Source organism: Myxocyprinus asiaticus, chromosome 2 (genome assembly GCF_019703515.2).
Source record: "Myxocyprinus asiaticus isolate MX2 ecotype Aquarium Trade chromosome 2, UBuf_Myxa_2, whole genome shotgun sequence".
NCBI classification, from domain to species: Eukaryota; Metazoa; Chordata; class Actinopteri; order Cypriniformes; family Catostomidae; genus Myxocyprinus; species Myxocyprinus asiaticus.
In genome coordinates this window covers 46,146,144-46,169,497 of record NC_059345.1, presented here as the reverse complement: position 1 = coordinate 46,169,497, position 23,354 = coordinate 46,146,144, and the positions used below count along the sequence as shown (strand labels likewise).

The following is a 23,354-nucleotide window of genomic DNA, read 5'->3' as shown; positions in this document are numbered from 1 at the left end:
TGTAGTAGATTCCCAGTGGATAGACTGAATTACTACAGGTCATATTTTTTTCCAATATGTACAATTATACATATACACTATTCAGTTATTAATATTATATATATATATATATATATATATATATATATATATATATAGATATATATATATGTATATATATATATATATATATATACTTAAATTAACCAAGATTGTTTTTACATTCTTAAGGTTGTTGTAGGTTCTCAGTGGGTTTACTGACTTACTACATTTGAGAGTTTGCCAACAGCTCTTCTTTTACTGATGTAAAATAAACTACAGTATTTTAGAAAGAATTACTAAAATTCACCTTAATGGTATTTTTACATTCTAAATGTTGTAGTATAGGCTCCCAAAGCAGGGGCAATTCTAGGATTTCAATAGTTGGGGGGCTCAGCCCCTAATGAAAACATAAGATGTGCACATTTAATGTATTACACTCTGTTGCATAGATAGTTTACAGAATATAAGTTAGCAAGCTAAAATTCATTCAAAAATGTTGACACAAATTGTAAAACATGAATCAATAATTTTGCAACTTAAAAAATGTGAAAATAATTACAAGTTTTAATTATGTCCTGATGTTATTGTAATGTCATTAATCACTTTTACTCTTAATTCATCCAGGCCTTTTCTCTCCTTGTTTACGAGATTACCAAACTAAAATAAAATGGCATGTATCCTTCTGTCAGTCAACAGATGCTGAACCTCGCTTGTTCATGAATTGAATGGGGGAATGGGGTGTATTCCTTCAGTGGGTCAAGCCAATGATACGCTCCTTCACAGCCCGCACTCCAGTGCTATTGGCTCATGCTATAGTCAGTCTTTTTTGGAAAAAGCCACCAAAGCAGTCACATACACACACATTTGTTATTTTATTTTATTTTTGTTTTTTGTTTTACTTTAACGTACAGTTCACCCAAAAATGTGAACTCTCTCATCATTAACTCACTTTCATGCCATCCCATATGTGTATGATTTTCATTCTACTCCTGAACACAGATTAAGATTTTTAGAATAATATTTCATCTCTGTAGGTGCAGATAATGCAAGTGAATGGTGGCGAGACCATTGAAGCTCCAAAAATCACATAAAGGCAGCATAAAATTAATCCATATGACTCCAGTTGTTAAATTTATGTTAATCACTTTGGGTGAGAAACAGATCAATATTTCAATCGTTTTTACTATAAATCTCCACTTTCACTTTCAGAATGTGAAAGTGAAAGTGGAGGTTTATAGTAAAAAAGGATTAAATATTGATTGTTTCTCATCCACACCTATCATATCACTTCTATAAACATCAATTTAACCACTGGAGTCATACAGATTACTTTTATGCTGCCTTATATGTGATTTTTGGAGCTTGAAAGGTCTGGTCACTATTAACTTGCATTGTAAAGACCTACAGAGCTGAAATATTATTCTAAAAATCTTCGTTTGTGTTCAGGAGTAGAAAGAAAGTAAATTAATGGTGAGTAAATGATGAGAGAATTTTCATTTTTAGTGAGATGTTGGAGAGTTCACCTGTAGTAAGTCGTCCCACTGGGAGCCTACTACAACATTCAGAATCTTAAAATGTTTTTTTTTTTTTTTTTTTTTTTTTTTTGCTGTATTTATGTATAACTTCAATATAGTAGGCTTAAGTCATTTGATTGAATGCTTGGACACCGCCGATGTTTTAGCGCAGTTGTTGGAATTTTCAGACAGTCCCTTAGTATGGTTATATATTCTTTAACTTAATTGTGCTAATAATATCTTTGTAAGATTTCTGTTCCCTGAGAGAGCAAATATTGAACCTAAAACTACATTTATCGTGCTTTTTAATTTACATGGTCTGTCTGAAGGCTAATAATTGTGATAAAGTGCCCGATAAATAGACATTCTGAATACTCTTACTTTCTGTGAATTTGTGAATATTTAATTTAAAGGTAACACTTGACTATATCACTTAAATAACCTTAACCATTCTGTGAATTATTTTCATTGATATGGTTATAGTTTTAAGCATTTATGGGCACACAGATGGGCTTGTTTGAGTTTTTCTGTAACTGCTGATCTCCTGTGACAACAGTCTCTAGTATTTACTCAGAATTGTGCCAAAAACAAAAAACATCCAGTGAGCAGCAGTTCTGTGGACGGAAATGCCTTGTTGATGAGAGAGGTCAGTGGAGAATGGCCAGACTGGTTAGAACTAATAAAGTCTATGGTAACTCAGATAACCACTCTGTACAATTGTGGTGAGAAGAATATCATCTCATAATGCTATTCTGAGATGCAGGTTGGTGCTGTTTTGGCGGCACGAGGGGGACCAACACAATATAAGACATGTGGTTTTAATGTTGTGGCTGATCGATGTATATATGTATATATAATTAACTTCTGACTTGCAGTCAGTGTGTATTGCTTCTTGTTATGCTGCAACAAGATATTTTCCACAGTTAAAAATCTGATTCTAGTGTAAGATGAGGGCAGAAGTCAAAATAGTAAATTAGCCACATGATCAAAACAAACAGCTGTGACAGCAATAAAAAAAAAAAAAAAAAAAAAAAATGTAAAGCCAGCAAAATGTGCTTTATTACAAGACATTTATCCATTGCTCTAACAGCATGCTGTTACTATGACACATGACACATGGGTGTGACGCATTACAAATAACAAGTTTGTGTCAGAGCTGCTGTCTGGGAGGCTTAACTTGGTCAACTCAATAACAATAATTTCCTAAATCAATAGCACACAAATTGCTGCTTGGTCCTTTTTGTGTGAAACTGAAGCTTTTAGTTTTAGAACTAATGAAAGGGGTGGGGGGGTGGGGGGGACTTATATTAATCTGTCTAATGGTCTGTAACCTGGTGTGTTCTATCAAATGTTGATAGGCAAAGTAAAATGCTGATTGATACCTCAGAATGACTTTGTTTGTAGAATGCATTTTCGTTTTCTGCACAAGAACAACAATACAACAACAGAACAGTGCTTCTTAACTGGGTCATTTAAAAATAACTTTATTCCATTATGCTGAAATTACGTGAACAAATTATGTGTCTGACAAAGGATTAATTAACTAAACCAAGAGGAAAAAATATGTTGATGTAACTTAATTGATTCACGTGGAACGTGGTACATGATTAAATCATGTAAATTCAAAGCATTTCTTTTTATTCAGTGAGGAGGACCAGGGCCAGGGCTTACATACTTTTAATGATTTCTCTTTATTGAATGAGGATGGGTTAGGAGAAGTTCACCTTTTAGGTTTTATATATATATATATATATATATATATATATATATATATTTTTTTTTTTTTTTTTTTTTTTTTTTTCAGTACTTTTATTGCTTTAAAATCATTAGTCGTGTTCTGTGTGTGAGGCTTGAAACTTAAAATTAAAAAAAAAATAAAAATAAAAACAAAAATGAAAAACGCTTCCCAAGACACATACGTCCTGTTGCAATCGTTGCTCTCCGTCTAGCATTTTTAGACGTAAGAAGCGCTCCCAAGATGTCAAAGAAGCTGCGAGGTTCAATGGCTCTATCTTGTGGCCAAACAGAACATGAACGCCTGCAAGTATCGAATCTGCGATTGTCAATCTCAAAATAGTGAAACAGCGGGGTGCCGGTGTGATCGAGCCACCACAGTGACAGGGGACCATGACAGACCTCAAAACGATCAAAGAGCAAAAATATGATCGACAGCTCAGGTACACATAAGTCGGGGTTTCAAGACGCAGATAGCTGCAGTATGCATGCACAACGGTTATCCTTCAGCGTTAGTTTTAATCTTTCCTATTACATTAACACTAGAATACGCAAGGGCCCAGCGGTAAAACTAGCTTTGACAATTACAGATTTACATCAGATAGATGTACTGGATAATTCATCATGCTTTAGTTCTGTTGACAGCAATATAATGCATCTAATTTGTGTTTAGACTGGCAAACTGTCCCTGATTGGAAACCACTGGATGTCTTACCTGTATGTCTCAGATTATGTTATATTATAGGAATACTTACATTCTAATCTTTGAGTGGCAATGTTATGTATTTGTTTCAGGTTGTGGGGGGATCATGGACAAGAAGCACTTGAAAATGCCCATGTTTGCCTCATCAATGCCACTGCATCTGGCACTGAAATACTCAAGAACCTTGTGCTGCCAGGTACCAGTGTTTCTCACTGTACACCTCAAATCATGACACAGAGTTGCATCAATATGGGTTGATGGTTTAACATTATATTTTTCTGCTGTCTTTCTTAGGCATTGGAGCTTTTACCATAGTTGATGGACACAAAGTGTCAGGGGAGGATGTTGGGAACAAGTACATTTATTACCAATCATTCCAAACCATTCCCATACTTTTCCAATTATACTAAAATTATTATTTTAACAAATGTAGAGCAGTACACAGATACATCTACAGATAATAGAATACACTCTCATAATATGGATAGAAATTGCTCATTATTTATACCTGATCATGCTTTGAATTTTCTTTTGCAGCTTTTTTCTCAGTAACAGCAGTATTGGAAAGGTAAGCAGAGCTTGTGTGCAGAGGCTCCATACAAAATATTGTCTAAACCTACCTGTGACATATTTCCACATAGTGACATTCTGTATGTTGTGACTGAATCATGTTGTGGTTATATTTCAGAACAGAGCTCAGGCTGCTACTGAACTGCTGCAGGAGCTCAACAGAGATGTGTCTGGAAACTTTGTGGAGGAGGTCAGTCTTTTAAACCAGAGTGTTTGTTTGTGTCTGCTACGTATATGTCATCATGTTCATTCATCTTTTTAAAAGACTAATTTCTATTTTGAATCCTCAGAATCCTGATAAACTTTTGGACAATGACAGGGAGTTTTTTAACAGATTTAGTCTGGTAATTGGTGTCCAGCTTCCAGAAAGGTATTATTTCCGTGACTCTTAAAACACCTTATACAAATCTGTATAGCCTATATTGTTCCTATTATTTTCATGGGCACCTATTAAAGGGATAGTTCACCCAAAAATGAAAATAATCTCATCATTTTCTCACCCTCATGCCATCCCAGATGTGTATGCCTTTCTTTCTTCTGCTGAACACAAATTAATATTTTGAGATGAATATTTCTACTCTTTAGGTCCATACAATGCAAGTGAATGGTGACCAAAACTTTGAAGTGCCAAAAAGCACATTAAGGCAGCATAAAAGTAATCCATATAACTCCAGTGGTTTAACCCATGTCTTCTGTAACGATACGTTTGGTTTTGGATGAGAACAGACAACATTGTAACTCAATTTTTACTATGTATCTAGACATCATCATGATTTCAAGCGTGATTACACTTCCTAACGCCATCTAGCGCTCTGTGCATGCGTCAAGCACTAGGAAGTGTACTCGAGTTTAAAATCACGCTCGTGCCTATAGAGACTGTAGTGGCAAGATGTACAGTAGAAACTGGGTTACATTTTGGTATGTACTCACCCAAAGACAATTGGGTCGCTTCAGAAGACATGGATTAAACCCTGTTTTTTGGGGTGAACTATTCCTTTAAGCTCATTGTTAAAAAAAAAATTATAAGTAAAAGAGACATAAGATAATTGTTTGATGGTTTGTAGATGCTGGTTCATCAAAGCTGGCATATGTTAATGAATTTTGTCTTCATCTTCACAGCACATGTTTGAGGCTGGGCGCTGTGTTATGGGAGGCTGGTGTGCCATTCCTTGTGTGTAGGACATATGGACTTATTGGTTACATGAGGCTGATTGTGAAAGAACACACAGGTAAAGGAATAAACCAAAATATTTTGTGGTTCTAAAATCGTTAAAATGTTGAGAAATACATTAATAGTGATTAAATAGAGCAGTATTTTTCAGTTGCTTCATTGAAGGCACTTAGATGCATATATCCATAAGAAACACTCTAATCAGTGTCTGGTGATTTTTCAGACAACCCATAAACTAGTCGACTGTAGACTTGCACATCCTTAACATTTATATACATGGATACTTAGGTTAAAATGATAAAGCAGTCTGTCTGTGTCTTCCATCATAGTGGTTGAGTCTCACCCAGATAATGCTTTAGAGGACCTGAGACTAGACTATCCATTCTCAGAGCTCAAAAACCATGTAGAGTCCTATGACCTGGACAACATGGAGAAGAAGGTGAGATTAAAGATGGTCATGATAACCAAGACAAATCTTACCTAACTTAATATGAATGTGCCTGTATTTGCATTTACATGTAAATTGATTGGAGTCCAATTTTGTATTTTTGTTTTTAGAATCACAGTCATACACCATGGATCATTGTGGTTGCTAAATACTTGGAAAAGTGGTGTAGTGAGGTAATTCTTGACAAACTCTCATAAGCTTTGTGTATAAGTCCTCCTAAGTTTTCTCAAATTATATTCTCTGATCCAGCACAACTCTCAGTTACCGAAGAATTATAAGGAAAAGGAAGCTTTCAGACAACTCATCAGAGAAGGTAATGCGGTTGAGTAGTTGTCAGTAGAATGTTTGTTATATTGTCATATTTCCAGTAATTTTTTCTGCTCACTTCTGGGCTTTTTTTTTTTTTTTTTTTTTGTGAGTTTCCCGTCATTTCTGTTTTCTCAGGAACTCTTAAGAATGAGAATGGAACGCCTGAGGAGGAACAGAACTTTGAGGAAGCAATCAAGAATGTGAACACGGCTCTGAACCCCACCAAGGTACAGTAGATTTCATCTTTGGAGAGCTGTGGTCTGCGTGCTGTACATCTCATTTGTATTGACTTTTGTGTCTCACTGTGATGTAGGTCTCTAGTGCAGTGGAGGACATATTTAATGCTGAGCAGTGTGAAAACATTACCTCACAGGTTAGCCTTATTTATCATATGTGAAAAACATCAACTGATCTGTTACATATGTGGTCATTTCAATAATATCAATTTAAACATTGGCAGTAGCTTTCATGTTGTTTAGTTATTTCTTTTTACCCTAAAATAGGTATATTATATTTGTACATGTGTTTACACAGAGCCCATCCTTCTGGGTTATGGCTCGTGGGGTGAGGGACTTTGTGCGAAATGAGGGGAATGGAAACCTCCCTGTACGAGGAACCATCCCAGACATGATTGCTGATTCTGACAAATTCATCAATTTACAAAACATGTAAGTATTCATTTTTTGGTATTGTGATTATTAATTGGCATGCACTTAACAACCAAAGAACTATGGATCATGACAAGCAGTTGTTTCTAGTTAGGTGACTTTGTTTACTGAATGTTAAATGGGCCATATCATGATGAGGAAACAAATTTTCCATTATGTCCATTATGCTATGAAAATATACCATAAGTTTTAGACTGTATTAACTCGACGACTTCCCCACTCCAAACAGACAGTTTATGGAAACTAAGCTCCAAAAATGTTTTTTTCTGAAATCCTTAGGTGTCTGACATCAGAAACCCAAATTCATTAATGCGTGCCATCCACATTTAAACATCAACAAACCCTGTTCTATGTTTAGAAATTTGGCCCATCAAGTCACGTGAAATGAAGGAAGCATGATATATGCTATTACTGTAACACCTCCTAACACCAGAAAAATAAAGATAAGACTAAAATATAGAAAACTCATTCAAACTTTGTGCTGTTCTTTGGTTGTGTATATCACCTGCCACTATGAATCCCAGCGTTAAAAAACGAGTGGCTAACATTTATTTTAACAACGTCCCTAATCATTTCAGTCTGATCTTAACACTTTGAGTAGCACATTTCGGCGCGTACCGTTTTGTAAACGTCACAATGTGATGCAGCCTTTGCAGAGGATGTTATTGAAGGATGGGGAAATAAAAAAATAAAAAATATTGACATGATGACCACTCATAATGGAAAAACATTATGGGCCCTATTTTAAGAGCGCAACGTCTTAAGCGTAGCACTATGTGATGCGTCATACATGCAAAGTCAGTGGGCATGGTCATGAAGTTTTGGTATTTTCGTGCAAGCATGCGCTAAGTCTAGGCTCAAGTGGGTAGGTGAAATCCTGCACACAAAGCTCTAATGGGCTGGGTCAAGTGCAATTGTTTTGAAGGTTCTTCTCTGGTTATTGCTGGTCTGCGTTCTATATATGCTATTGCCTGTCAAGCAACATCGAAATAGCCTATTCATAAGAATTTGGTAGTAAAAGGACGGTATGCAATACATTAGAAGTAAGGAAATATGGACCATTTGTGTCTTATGTTCTTTTGCGTAATAACTGTGCCCTTGCTGTGAACTCTCTAACATTTTGACTGCCATCGTTCAAGTTCTATGGTGTTTTGCTGTAAAATATACTACCGAGGATGTTTGTGTTTCGTCCTGCCTCAAGGCATCCCCTGCTCTGTCACCATATTGTCGGCTGCGCTGCTCCAGACCACAACGTTGTACGTGTTCTCTATCGGCCTCTCTGGGACTCTTAGCTCTTGTTCTGCTCGTCCGTTAAGGGAACACTTGAAACATAAGCCGCTTTTTCACTATCGGGACGAACAGTTCTTGCTGCGAAACCGTGCCATTTTGTGTGGTTATGGTTTCTTTTTCCACTGTGGTGCTTGAATGTACGCAACAAATACGTATGTCAGTTGGTGACGGCATGAGAGGTGAACATTGGAGCAAGTGTGCTGTGGAGAATGATTGCATATTCCAGTTTTTAGGACTGCTTTTGCCGCTGGTTTTAAGACATGTCCCATGTCGCAAAAAGGAAAGAAAAGAGAAAAAGGCGAGAGGTTAATCATCATTTGCTGAGGGGCTGTTCATGCCACTGGAAACGAACAGACAGAAAGGTAAAGTCCCCAGACTAGCTAAAAGAAACATTGATTGACAAAATAATGTCTGAGTAATATAATAATATGAGTATTAATGTGCAAAAAAGGCGATGGAAAATTGACAATCGTGAGTCGCCACGTACTGAAACCATTCAACTAGCATGGTTGAGTACGGTTAAGCAAGGTTAGCTAACCGTGGCGAGAAATCTGGGCCAAGAACGGTTTGTAATCGTACCATGCCAAACCATGCTCAAGTGGAAATGCTACTGGAACCATTCCTCACCATGCTCAGAACCATTCGGCTTGATAACGGAAAATCGCTTATACTTTGCTGCTCTCATTGTTCATTGTTTTGTAATGTATAGCTAATAGTTACTGTGTTACTCTGTTTTATGTTGAATTTCTGTACAACGTCCTTGAGCTTTGGAAAGGCGCTAAACAAAATAAACGTATTATTATTATTATTATTAATCATATTAATCTACTGGTACACAAATCCAGGCTAGTATTGAGTGATCGATAGCTCTTTGATATCATCTGCTTGTGGAATCCCCAAACTGCAAATACAAGAACTGAGTTTAGACTTTGCGCTGTGATTAGACATGGTTCTCAGACATCTTAGCACAATGACCTATTTCTCAGGAAAATAGCAAATTACGCTTTGTGCCTCTTTACATTAACATACAATACACCCACAATTTGCACAAATATGCCCACAGATAGCGCAAACACTCCCACCCACGCCCATTTGTGCTTTGCACTGGCACAAAAATTGCACTTAGAATTAGCGCTCTCACAAAAATTTAATAAGACGCTGCACCTAGCGCAGTCACAAAAATAGAGCCCTTTGTGCTTAGACACATACAGTGACTGCATATGCCTCTGTTTACTTCGAATGATTTCAGAACTCAAGCACTCCTACATGAGACATTCAGCTGACTGCTTGATAAAATTATAAGCAATTTGTTTCACACTTCACACTTCAATTTCAGCTATAGAGAGAAAGCAATGACGGACGCAGCAAGAGTGTCCAAACATGTTGAATCTTTTCTACAATCAGTTGGAAAGGTATTTAAATAATCAGCTTATTTGTAAGAACAGCATTTTATTTGTTTTAATTGCACATTAATACGTGAGATTAAAGTTGTTAGTTTAAGGTACACTATATTGCCAAAAGTATTCGCTCACCCATCCAAATAATTGAATTCAGGTGTTCCAATCACTTCCATGGCCACAGGTGTATAAAATGAAGCACCTAGGCATGCAGACTTCTTCTACAAACATTTGTGAAAGAATGGGCTGCTCTCAGGAGCTCAGTGAATTCCAGTGTGGTACTGTGATAGGATGCCACCTGTGCAACAAGTCCAGTCGTGAAATTTCCTCGCTACTAAATATTCCACAGTCAACTGTCAGTGGTATTATAACAAAGTGGAAGCGATTGGGAATGACAGCAACTCAGCCACAAAGTGGTAGGCCACGTAAAATGACAGAGCGGGGTCAGCGGATGCTGAGGCGCATTGTGCGCAGAGGTCACCAACTTTCTGCAGAGTCAATCGCTACAGACCTCCAAAGTCATGTGGCCTTCAGATTAGCTCAAGAACAGTGCATAGAGAGCTTCATGGAATGGGTTTCCATGGCCGAGCAGCTGCATCCAAGCCATACATCACCAAGTGCAATGCAAAGCGTCGGATGCAGTGGTGTAAAGCACGCCGCCACTGGACTCTAGAGCAGTGGAGACGCGTTCTCTGGAGTGACGAATCACGCTTCTCCATCTGGCAATCTGATGGACGAGTCTGGGTTTGGTGGTTGCCAGGAAAACGGTACTTGTCTGACTGCATTGTGCCAACTGTGAAGTTTGGTGGAGGGGGGATTATGGTGTGGGGTTGTTTTTCAGGAGCTGGGCTTGGCCCCTTAGTTCCAGTGAAAGGAACTCTGAATGCTTCAGCATACCAAGAGATTTTGGACAATTCCATGCTCCCAACTTTGTGGGAACAATTTGGGGATGGCCCCTTCCTGTTCCAACATGACTGTGCACCAGTGCACAAAGCAAGGTCCATAAAAACATGGATGAGTGAGTTTGGTGTGGAAGAACTTGACTGGCCTGCGCAGAGTCCTGACCTCAACCCGACCAGAGCACCTTTGGGATGAATTAGAGCGAAGACTGCGAGCCAGGCCTTCTCGTCCAACATCAGTGTCTGACCTCACAAATGCGCTTCTGGAAGAATGGTCAAAAATTCCCATAAACACACTCCTAAACCTTGTGGAAAGCCTTCCCAGAAGAGTTGAAGCTGTTATAGCTGCAAAGGGTGGGCCGACGTCATATTAAACCCTATGGATTAAGAATGGGATGTCACTTAAGTTCATATGCGTCTAAAGGCAGATGAGCAAATACTTTTGGCAATATAGTGTATATTGGCTACATGCTGCTACTTATGATTACTATCTGTTTATTTCAAAGCCTCCAGAGAGCATCTCCGAACAGGAAATAAAGCTCTTTTGTGAGTACTGCTTGTTCAGCATGCACACTACACACTACTCCGATAAACTCTACTTGGTTCTGTTTTATCTGTTTAAGCCTGGGAGTTTTCATGAAACTAGATGAGCCACATTTTGGCAAAATCCCACAATCTGTTATTTATTATTCTACTATATCAAGATGTCTGGATTAATTCATGATAGCGTTCATGGACCCAACCATTTTTGAAAATAAATTGCCCTACTGCAATTCAATTTAAGTGTTGGTGTTTTGTGTCCCACAGGTAAGAACGCAGCATTTCTTAGAGTGGTGCGGTGCAGGTCTCTGGCAGAGGAGTACTGCGTAGACACTTTCAATAAAGATGAAATCAGTAAGGCTTAAATTTCCCTATCTGTAGCTCTGGTAACACTTTAAAAGATTATGCAATATTTAGGCAACTATTTAGGCAGTTGTTTAATTTAAAAATATACATTAACAAATATTTATAAATCTTGTAAAACATTATTGTTGAAATTCTTATAGCACCTAATAGAAATAGAACAAATAGAACCTTTTTGTACTGAAAAATGTTACTGCAGCTCTCTTTGGTGGCCTGTGGTTTCTGTCTCAGTTTGCAAATGTAATGCTCACTGCGCCAAATTGTGTAGATGGATTAACCAATAATGAATCTGATTGTTCAGTCCATATTGTGAACATCCATGCTTCCCTATTATGTGTGTTTTAAGTAGTTGATTCTGCCTCCACAGCATCCTGTATGGACAGCCCTGACAGTGAGATGGTGCTCTATCTCATGCTCCGCTCAGTCGACCATTTCTATAAGCAACACTCCCGTTACCCAGGTCAGAAGAGTTAGCAAAATGGACAGGCATAGACAGTGTTTTAAAAAAAATCCTTCAATTTGTCAAAGAATGTCCTTTCTCTTCACATTTTTTGTCTGAATTTGAAAAACATCTTCAAGCCTTTTTTCATAGATTTATCACTGTACTAATGAAATTGTTCCATGGGACTACCACATTACTATGGTAATTCAATAATATTCTGTGGTACAGTTATATGGTAATCATTTAGTACTATGGTATTACCCTCTCATACCATCACAAGACCATTCCTTTGTTAATGTACTATGATGTAACTAATATATATATATATATATATATATATATATATATATATATATATATACACACAGCGCTTCACTTTTTCCACATTTTGTTATGTTACAGCCTTATTCCAAAATGGATTAAATTCATTATTTTCCTCAAAATTCTACAAACAATACCCCATAATGACAACGTGAAAGAAGTTTGTTTGAAATCTTTGCAAATTTATTAAAAATAAAAAACGAAAAAAAAAAAAATCACGTGTACAGAAGTATTCACAGCCTTTGCCATGACACTCAAAATTGAGCTCAGGTGCATCCTGTTTCCACTGATCATCCTTGAGATGTTTCTACAACTTGGAGCCCAACTGTGGTAAATTCAGTTCATTGGACATGATTTGGAAAGGCACACACCTGTCTATATAAGGTCCCACAGTTAACAGTGTATGTCAGAGCACAAACCAAGCCATGAAGTCCATGGAATTGTCTGTAGACCTCCGAGACAGGATTGTATCGAGGCACAGATCTGGGGAAGGGTACAGAAAAATGTCTGCAGCATTGAAGGTCCCAATGAGCACAGTGGCCTCCATCATCCGTAAATGGAAGAAGTTTGGAACCACCAGAACTCTCCCTAGAGCTGGCCGCCTGGCCAAACTGAGCAATCGGGGGAGAAGGCCCTTAGTCAGAGAGGTGACCAAGAACCTGATGGTCACTCTGACAGAGCTCCAGCATTTCTCTGTGGAGAGAGGAGAACCTTCCAGAAGAACAACCATCTCTGCAGCACTCCACCAATCAGGCCTGTATGGTAGAGTGGCCAGACGGAAGCCACTCCTCAGTAAAAGGCCATGAGAAACAGAGATTGAACTCTTTGGCCTGAATAGCAAGCATCATGTCTGGAGGAAACCAGGCACCACTCATCACCTCGCCAATACCATCCCTACAGTGAAGCATGGTGGTGGCAGCATCATGCTGTGGGGATGTTTTTCAGCGGCAGGAACTGGGAGACTAGTCAGGATCGAGGGAAAGATGAATGCAGCAATGTACAGAGACATCCTTGATGAAAACCTGCTTCAGAGCACTCTGGACCTCAGACTCGGGTGAAGGTTCATCTTCCAACAGGACAACGACCCTAAGCACACAGCCAAGATAACAAAGGAGTGGCTCCGGGACAACTCTGTGAATGTCCTTGAGTTGCCCAGCCAGAGCCCAGACTTGAACCCGATTGAACATCTCTGGAGAGATCTGAAAATGATCTCTCCAGAGATTTGGTAAATTTGCAAAGATTTCAAACAAACTTCTTTCACGTTTTCATTATGGGGTATTGTTTGTAGAATTTTGAGGAAAATAATGAATTTAATCCATTTTGGAATAAGGCTATAACATAACAAAATGTGGAAAAAGTGAATCGCTGTGAATACTTTCCGGATGCACTGTGTATATATATGTATACACAAACACTAATCAGCCACAACATTCAAACCACCTGCCTAATATCGTGTAGGTCCCCCTCGTGCCGCCAAAACAGCTCTGACCTGTCAAGGCATGGACTCCACAAGACCTCTGAAGGTGTCCTGTGGTGTCTGGCACCAAGATGTTAGCAGCAGATCCTTTAAGTCCTGTAAGTTGCAAGGTGGGGCCTCCATGGATCGGACTTGTTGGTCCAGCACATCCCATAGATGCTCAATCAGATTGAGATCTGGGGAATTTGGAGGCCAAGCCAACACCTTGGATTCTTTGTCATGTTCCTCAAACCATTCCCGAACAATTTTTGGAGTGTGGCAGGGCGCATTATCCTGCTGAAAGAGGCCACTGCCCATCAGGGAATACTGTTGCCATGAAGGGATGTACGTGGTCTGCAACAATCTTGGGTAGGTGGTACATGTCAAAGTAACATCCACATGAATGCCAGGACCCAAGGTTTCCCAGCAGAACATTGCCCAGAGCATCACACTGCCTCTGCTGGCCTGCCTTCTTCCCATAGTGCATCCTGCTGCCGTCACTTCCCAAGGTAAATGACGCACCTGGCCATCCACATGATCTTAAAGAATACGTGATTCATCAGACCAGGCCACCTTCTTCCATTGGTCCAGTTCTGACGCTTACATGCACATTGTAGGTGCTTTCAGCAGTGGACAGGGGTCAGCATGGGCACTCTGACAGGTCTGCGGCTACGCAGCAAGCTGCGATGCACCGTGTGTTCTGACACCTTTCTATCATGGCCAGAATTTCGTTTTTCAGCAATTTGTGCTACAGTAGCTCTTCTGTGGGATCAGACCAGATGGGCTAGCCTTCGCACCCCACGCGCATCAATGAGCCTTGGGTGCCCATGACCCTGTCACCGGTTCACTGGTTGTCCTTCCTTGGACCACTTTTGGTAGGTTCTAACCACTGCATTCTGGGAACACCCCACAAGACCTGCTGTTTTTAAAATGCTCTGACCCAGTCGTCTAGCCATCACAATTTGGCCCTTGTCAAAGTCGCTCAGATCCTTACGCTTGCCCATTTTTCCTGCTTCCAACACATGAAATTCAAGAACTGACTGTTCACTTGCTGCCTAATATATCCCACCCCTTGACAGGTGCCATTGTAATGAGTTAATAAATGTTATTCACTTCACCTGTAAGTGGTTTTAATGTTGTGGTTGATCAGTGTATATATACACTCACCAGCCAATTTATTAGGTACACCTGTACATCTACTTATTCATGCTGATTATCTAATCAACCAATCGTGTGGCAGCAGTATAATGGATCAAATCATGCAGATATGGGTCAGGAGCTCAGTTAATGTTCACATCAACCATCAGAATGGGTAAAAAATGTGATCTGATTGTTGGTGCCAGACGGGCTGGTATGAGTATTTCTGTAACTGCTGATCTCCTCGGATTTTCATGCACAACAGTCTCTAGAGTGTAAAGAGAATGGTGCGAAAAACATCCAGCGACCACAGTTCTGTGGGCAAAAGAAGCTTGTTAATGACCAGACGGGTCCAAGCTGACAGGAAGGTGACAGGAACCCAAATAAAAATGCGTTACAACAGTGCTATGCAGAAAAGCATTTCTGAACACACAACACATCGAACATTGAGGCGGATGGGCTATAGCAGCAAAAAAAATCTCAGGGTCTCACTACTGTCAGCTTAGAACAGGAAACTGAGGCTGTAGTGGGCACAGGCTCACCAAACTGGACAGTAGACGATTGGAAAAACATTGCCTGGTCTGACAAATCTGGATTTCTGCTGATGTACACAAATGGTAGGCCCAGCCTCAGTTTTCTGTTCTTGGCTGAAAGAAGTGGAACCCAACGTGTTTTCTGCTGTTGTAGCCCATCCGCCTCAAGGTTAGACATGTTGTGCATTCAAAAATGCTATTCTGCTCACTACAGTTGTATACAGTGGTTATCTGAGTTACCGTAGCCTTTCCCGTCAGCTCGAACCAGTCTGGCCATTCTCTGTTGACCTCTCTTATCAACAAGGCATTTTCGTCCACCGAACAGCCGCTCACTGGTTTTGTTTTTTTCCGCACCATTCTCTATACACTCTAGAGACTGTTGCATGTGAAAATACTCAAACCCACCCCTCTGGCACCAACACTCATGCCACAGTCCAAATCACTGAGATCACATTTTTCCCCATTCTGATGTTTGATGTGAACATTAAATGAAGCTCCTGACCCATATCTGCTTGATTTTATACATTATACTGCTGCCACATGATTGGCTGATTAGATAATCTCATGAATATGTAGATGTACAGATGTACCTAATAAGTGTCTGGTGAGTGTGTGTGTGTGTATATATATATATATATGCAATTCCAATTGAATTAAAAATATTAATCGATTGACAGCCCTATTATTATTATATATATATATATATATATATATATATATATATATATATAAAATAATAGGGCTGTCAATCGATTACAATTTTTAATTCAATTGCATTTGCCGATTAATTAATGAAATTAAGTTTCTCAAAAATATATAAAATAATTATATAATACAGTTTATACCACGGGGCTGTTGAATGCTTGATTCTGATTAGTTGACGAACGTTCTAAGGTGTGCAGTTATTATTTTGTATACCAATGGCCATTAAGAAGTTCCAGGTCTTGACCGCATATTTCAAATAGCTGTACAGGCTACCACAGCAAAATAACCACATAAAACAAAGACACTGGCTATGAACACTGGATAAGAATGACAAACAATGCCTATAATATCCTAAATTTATTTCAATTTCAGTTGAACAGCGCCCTTGCGCTCTCTTTCGCTCTCGTCTCTTAGTGACTCTCACACACACAATGACACGCATGCATACGAACACACACACACACACATAGAGACTCCAGTCGCAACCAACTAACAGAGCTCTCTCTCGTCTCACCCACACTCACATACGCTGACACACACACACACTTATAGAGACTCGAGTTGCGACCAACAAACAGAGCCTTGGTGTAAACTGTCAATACAACAATTTCTATATAATCCAAAACAACTTTTAATATATGTGGAACACACTATTGCGCTCCTCCTCTTACCCACACAGATACACACACACACGGACACACACATACATAAATACGCATTCTTGCAAGCCGGGCACAGAGCCTTGATGCCAACGGAGCACCGCGACTTAATAAAACAGTTTGTAGCAACAGAAAAGATATATACAAGAATGGTGACACTGAGAAGGATACTTACCTTTACATCTTGGCGATTTGAAGCAGTGTTTCTGCTGACGAGAGCCCAAATACAGGTAATCCAACACGCAATCTCTCTGTTTTCTTCCTCTCGCTTTCGCTCATGCACGCACACACACAAACGCACTACCTTGTTACTCCAGTAAGTGCTCCAGTAAAGCAGCGCAATCCTTTGTTGCTAGTTCTAAAGTGACGTCTTCGAACTAGCAACGGAGGCTTGTGCTGTATCAAAACAATAACGCGGAATCCGTGGTGGAAGAAAGTAGTTCCACTCACAAGAGTGTTTTACAGACGAAAACCAGAAAATGTCTTTATATAAAACCCTGAACAATGTCTTAAGATATGGTAATCGTGGTATAAGCGGAATAATTGACTCCGGCCCATTGAATTATTGAAAAACAGCAACTTGATTCTGATTGGCTGGAATGCATGCCGTTCAAATCGTTGAATGCACAGGTAGTTCCAGTCAGTTTTAATCACCGTTTGATATTAATGCGCTGTTTGTAACCTTAGCAATATAACATTACAGAGCAAGCAGAGTGAGCTATAGCAGCTGAAAACATTTCCTAACCACTTTCATCAACATAGCTAATATAATGGAATTCAGCTTGTTTTGCATGGAGGGTGAGAGAAGGAAATCCGGACTTATTAAATGCATCTTTCGCTTTCCGGCAAGGCGATGCAAGACAATTTAAACTGTAATGTGTTGTGTATGTTATGTGCTGAAGTGCCACCTATAGCCACTAAGAGCTCCCTCCCATACCATAAGTGCTACTTTTACTGTCAATACCACATTTATAACGTCAGTTTTTCCACATTTATGTGGAAATGACAATGAATAAAAATGAAATAGTACATTTTCTCTGGAGTGCCAATCCCTCTACATTTTGTGGATATTACTATTTTTGGATTGTGCATTTAAATTCACAGTTTTGGCCAATTGTGTGGTCGCCCTACTTTTTCTCTACGTCGGATTAAGAACAGGCGGAGCTGCAGATCTAACGGCCCTTAGATCAAATTAACTGTTATTTTGTGTTCTTCCTGTCAAAATTTGCACTGCAAAAAATGTATGTCAGCTGTAACTAATCAATTCTGGCAAATGACCATGGTATAAGCAGGATAATCCACGGCTAGGTGAGCGTTAAACGGTTTTAACTGCACTTTGCGTCGGGTGGTTCTTCACCTCCACGTCGTGCATTTAAAATAATTGAACACACACCTAGCCATGGATTATCCCTTACATACACTTAATTCACATCATTCAAACACATTACAACATATACATATATTGTGGCAGCAGATAAATTAAGAATATCTACAAAAAAGTGGCTTAAAATTCAAAATATTGTTTATTTTATTTCCATTTCATTAAACATAACCCTAATATTGGCCTACTTCTGTCTGAGCTATGTTTAATTGTCGGGTTATGTACTCATGCGTCAGACAGACGCTTTTGATGCGGCTCGCTTTTGGTTTCACCAGTTTTTAGTGTCTCTAGTCATAAGCACTATGTTTTACAATGCTGTGTTAAGATTAATGTTTGAAATGTTGAAAAATGTGTCTTGAGATCCCTGTAATGTAAAAGTGTAAAAGCGCGCCTGTGGAAGGCTGTGCTGCCTGCACAGCTGGAGCTGACTGCCCCCTACTGCCACATCAAGGTGGTTGGAACATTGCTAATTATAGAATTTACATACACATCGAGGGCATGATTAATTGCGGATAAAAAATGTTTTACCTATTAATTTTTATATAATTAATCGCAAGAAATTAACGCATTAAATCGACAGTATGTAGTGTAGTACAGTAAATCTGTCACTGTACTATATTATTGTAAACTGTACTTTTGCTGTTTTTCCCAGGTGTCTATAATTACCAGGTGGAAGAAGACATTAATAAACTCAAGCAGTGTGTAAACAGTCTTCTACAGGAGTACAGTCTAAGTGTCAATGTGAAAGATGACTACATCTATGAGTTGTAAGTTTAAGCCCACATTTAGGCCTTTTTGGTTTGAAGCAATATGTATTTGTTTAATATTTGTGCTAAATATTTTTTAATGATATTGACAATAAAAAAACACAGGGTCCCCAGTTTATAATTATATGGTAAAAGTGTAAATGTTATTGTCATATCTTCCAGCTGCCGTTATGGAGCTGCTGAGCCACACACAATCGCAGCTTTTATGGGAGGTGAGTGATAACATGGTTATACAGGAGGTGAATATAATGACCATCTATACTTTGTGGATTTTATAGTATAAAAACAAATCATACGAATCTATGCAAATTGAGCTCTTAATTGTCCCCTCTTGTTGTAGGATCAGCAGCTCAAGAAGCCATTAAAATCATCACACACCAGTTTGTACCTTTCAACAACACATTCATCTATAACGCCATGTCACAGACCTCTGCTACTTTTCAGCTGTAGAGCAATCTTCCCCATCTGTTTTTTCATTCCTTTATCAAAGTGTTGCCCTGCTGAAGCCACAAAACGTATTTCAGTTCAATTTTTGCATCAAAGGGGTGCTCAAGTTTGTTTATACTTATATTGATTGATGGTGTTGCACTTAGATCACACCAGAACTGATGCTGCATACTGAATAAACTGTGTATCTTCAAAGCTTTTGTGTGGGGTTTGAGTACTCTGCTCACATGGATGAATATGGTTAAACAGCAGATTGAATGTCTCCCTTGTGTCACCAGTGCAGTGGTTTAAGTATTATAATGTAAAACAAGTCTGTTGTTATGAAGTCACGGTCATGAACTATGGTGACAAGGCTCATCTGTGCAGCCCGGCTAAATGTTACATTTAGGCACATAGCATGACCAGTTTTGGCAGTCAGCTGCCTGAATAAAAATAAACGCAGCCTGGCAAAACAATTCATAAATGTCCGCACCAGCAATTTAGCTGTTATATGGTTTTCTTTTTGGGTCGTTCCCTCTGCCAGTAATCAGATGATGTGCCCAGCTTACATTGTAGTATGATATAACTGTGTGACATTTTTACATAGTAGCTGGAGAACTACTGTTTATGTCATATCATTTTTACTATACGTGTCCCTGCTGTCCTAAGGTCTTTCTGTGGTGAGCTGCTGTTGTTTGTTTGAGTAGATTACAGAGTTATTTCCTGCTGTAGGGTGGAGTGCTGTGTTTCTATGGCCTGTCTAAAAGCAGAGTGCATTCTGTGGTTTGAAGAGAATAGCTAGGTTTTCCTCATGGGGAGTCTAGACGGAGGAAAAGACACAATAAGTAGCACATAAACTTGTTCTATTTTCAACCATCCTTAAATCTTGTATCCTCTTTGAAAGCCCTCTTAGTTTATCCAGGAATACCACTCCTCTCTGTACATTCATGTGTGTTTTAAAGCCCAAATCCAGTGGAGGGCACCCATCCCCTTAATTTTTTGTTTGCATGCACATTCCATCGAAGAGTGAATAATTCATAGCTGCAGGCTCTCTTTAAATTGATCTGTCAAGCAGGACAATGTTAATAAGGAACCAGTCCATTTTGATCAGTTACTACTTCATTGTTTTCACAGAAGCTGATTCTTTAAAATGTTAATAACATTCTCATCTCACTAACTTATAAATAGATGACGAGTTATGAAACTTTTCTGTGACACGTGAGGATAGTCCTCTCTATCTAGGCCGTGTTTATGAATGCTGAAGGATTGTTGTGTTCTGCCAGCAGCTTTTTAAACCGAATGGAAATTGCCCAAAGGAGATTTACCCATTCTGGACCGAATGTGACATTGAAAGTATATCAAGTCTTTCCCTATTCATCTAGCAAATCGAACCGAAGCCTCTTTTTGCAATACAACTTACCTGTTTGGTATCCATATTCATTGTTCCCTTTGTACCGCAATGACTGTTTTTGTAAAAGTTCATGACCTTGGTTCTCTCAGTAGCTAAATTAGATTTTTAGTCAGGCTTATTACCTGCTGTAAATAGGAAATTCACTTTTACCACCTCACCAATATTGGCTCAGCTTGCTGGTTCTGCTAGACTAATAAACATACGGAAGTTCAGTTTCACATGGTTATGTGTTTTTTATAGGATTGCCTTTTTCCACAACATAAAGCCTGCTGTAATATGGATGAACATTAAAATGGACTGAATCTTTGTCCCTCAGTAGCAGCTGTAAACATATAGGTACAAAAAAATCATAAACTCTTTAGCATCTTTTTTTTTTCCAGTTAGTTTTGCTCAAGTCTCTCTTTTCTTAGACGTTTAGACTTAGACATTTCTCTCTAAATTCTTCCAAGACTAATTTAACTAATGCTATCCACTGCAACTGAATAGCTCTATATTTTACTCTATATTTTCTATATGTCAGTGATTGACCGATTTGTTTCTTGAGACAATATTGATGCTTAAATGAGACATTGAGAGCTACATGTAAGAGCTCCATTAGGTCTCCTGAGCTAAAAATGACAACCTCTGAACAATAGGATTTTCCTTTGGGGTGGAAGAAGATAAGGAACACCAGAGAGCCATAGATCCAAAATGTGAAGAGGAGAAGGAAGTTCAGTCCTGGAGTCCAGTGTGCCATGCAGCTGTATCAACATGGCCAAAGCGTCAAGTGGAGCAAACCATTACAAACATGTCAATGTGGTTTCAATTAGATTAATGCGTTATCTTTGCAACAGTTCCCCACCTAATGCTCTTTCCCTCACTGTGCATACTATTTAAAAGGCTGCCACTCACGTTCTTTGTGCAATTATTATCTTAACAACACTGTCTAAATGTTCCTGTTTTTCAACTGGTAGTGCATTGCGGTAGCAACTTCAAGGTTTGATTTCTAGGGAACACATATACCCATAAACTTTATAACTTGAATGCGCTATAAGTCGCTTTGGATAAAAGTGTCTGGCAAATGAATTAATAGAAATGAACAATTTGGAATATCCCTGAGAACATCTATGAACTATAATGTGCTATGCTTTAAGACACAACAGGTTGACATCTACGCATGTTCAGTTTTGGGTAGATTACTTCCAAAATGTAATCTGGTACTGATTACAAATTGCACAACAAAAATTGTATTCAGTAACATAGTCCTTAAGGTTACGCTTTTAGGTTGTCTATTATGATAAAAAAAATTTATGAAAATCTAATTTTAAGAGTATTTAAGTGCCAGTTTAAACTCTTTTAATGTAATGTAATCTAAGTACCTGGATTTGTAATCTTATTATGTAACCCAGATTACATGTAGTCTATTACTGTCTTTATATTACTATGCATTATTCATTTCCACCGAGATCTCCACAGGCTTTGCATAATGTTCTTCAGGTAGTTACCTGAAAGTACTTTACATCCTCACATGAAGCTGTCCCGAACCTAGATATCCATGTCAAGAATCCATTTCCTTTGGATTCTGGCCGAACTGATGAACAGGGCAGCACTTCATCATTGATATGGATGACAGAAGCCCAGAACCATTCAGAGGCGACACAGAGCCTCTCATAAACGCCCTGCTATACTATCACTGCATTTATTCACATGCATACTACATTCATTCTCCGGTGTCTTATCTGCCATGTGAGTGGGATTTTGGTGCATTATCTGACTCACAGGAGGAGGGGTGAACAATAGATGAGGTGGCCATGTTTGTGTGGTCAGCCTTGTTATGTGAAAATCAATGGGCCAATTTTGAGCACTGACACAGCACAAGTGATTTTTTTGTTCTATCCATTTTCTGTGAACCCATTTTTCCATGGCATTCAATAAAAGCTCAAATGAATCAACATGTCTATCCATATATTAATATTGATATATACTACATAAGTACAGTATGTCTATAAACATGCACACATAAAGAGAAAAGCAAAGGAGAGAGTTAGGGGTATTGCACTGGAGGAGGGTGGGGAGATTGCTGGTATTTTGGATATTTGCTTGGCCAACTGCCAATGCTGCGCTATGTCTCTCCATCTCTCCTGGGGTCTGGTGAGGCTGGGATGGATTAATCCAGTGCAGTATGAGCAAAATGTCCCTAAACATGCTGGGGCCCTTATAAAAAATCCTGTGGCAGTACTACAGCAACAAAGTGATGGTCTTAGATGATAATACCATGGTACTTTGATATTTGGTTTTCATATACCATGGTGTTTATATGGTAATCTAAGATACTTCAAAGAAAACCATGGAATTACCACGGAACATGTCCAAAAAAACTTAGGATAATACAATGGTACCTTTTGGTACTGTTTCGTTAGTGAGCTCCGTGAGGATTTATGTTAAAATAAGAGTCGTTCAAGGGTCAATGAGAATTCTACACAGACTCTTACGCCACGTCCACTAATATG

At 38.8% G+C, this 23,354-nt stretch overlaps 1 protein-coding gene across 2 annotated transcripts; it reads left to right on the top strand.

Annotated features, from left to right (window-relative positions):
- Window positions 1–3,592: 3,592 nt before the first annotated feature.
- LOC127409902 (NEDD8-activating enzyme E1 regulatory subunit-like) lies at window positions 3,593–22,792 on the top strand. Of its 2 annotated transcripts, XR_007892057.1 has the most exons (21): window positions 3,593–3,712; window positions 4,065–4,168; window positions 4,267–4,327; window positions 4,510–4,540; window positions 4,661–4,732; window positions 4,833–4,912; window positions 5,662–5,771; window positions 6,043–6,152; window positions 6,272–6,334; window positions 6,411–6,474; window positions 6,606–6,697; window positions 6,784–6,843; window positions 7,005–7,138; window positions 9,765–9,840; window positions 11,231–11,270; window positions 11,532–11,618; window positions 11,995–12,087; window positions 18,914–19,028; window positions 19,191–19,240; window positions 19,369–21,201; window positions 21,501–22,792. XR_007892057.1 is itself a non-coding variant. In XM_051644870.1 (20 exons), the coding sequence occupies exons 1-20, from the start codon at window positions 3,663–3,665 to the stop codon at window positions 19,476–19,478; spliced, it is 1,602 nt and encodes a 533-aa protein (XP_051500830.1). In that variant the 5' UTR covers window positions 3,593–3,662; the 3' UTR covers window positions 19,479–22,792. The 2 variants fall into 2 exon arrangements, 1 of the variants encoding a protein (XP_051500830.1); XM_051644870.1 differs by having other exon boundaries at window positions 19,369–22,792.
- The last annotated feature ends 562 nt before the right edge of the window (window positions 22,793–23,354 follow it).

What these genes read in the sequence shown, in the direction of transcription:
- LOC127409902 (XM_051644870.1), top strand. Translation starts at nt 3,663, where the DNA reads ATGACAGACCTCAAAACGATCAAAGAGCAAAAATATGATCGACAGCTC. An exon ending in CAAGAACCTTGTGCTGCCAG is followed by an intron (nt 4,169 to 4,266) that starts GTACCAGTGTTT and finishes TGTCTTTCTTAG; the next exon opens with GCATTGGAGCTTTTACCATA. An exon ending in TGGACAACATGGAGAAGAAG is followed by an intron (nt 6,153 to 6,271) that starts GTGAGATTAAAG and finishes TTTTGTTTTTAG; the next exon opens with AATCACAGTCATACACCATG.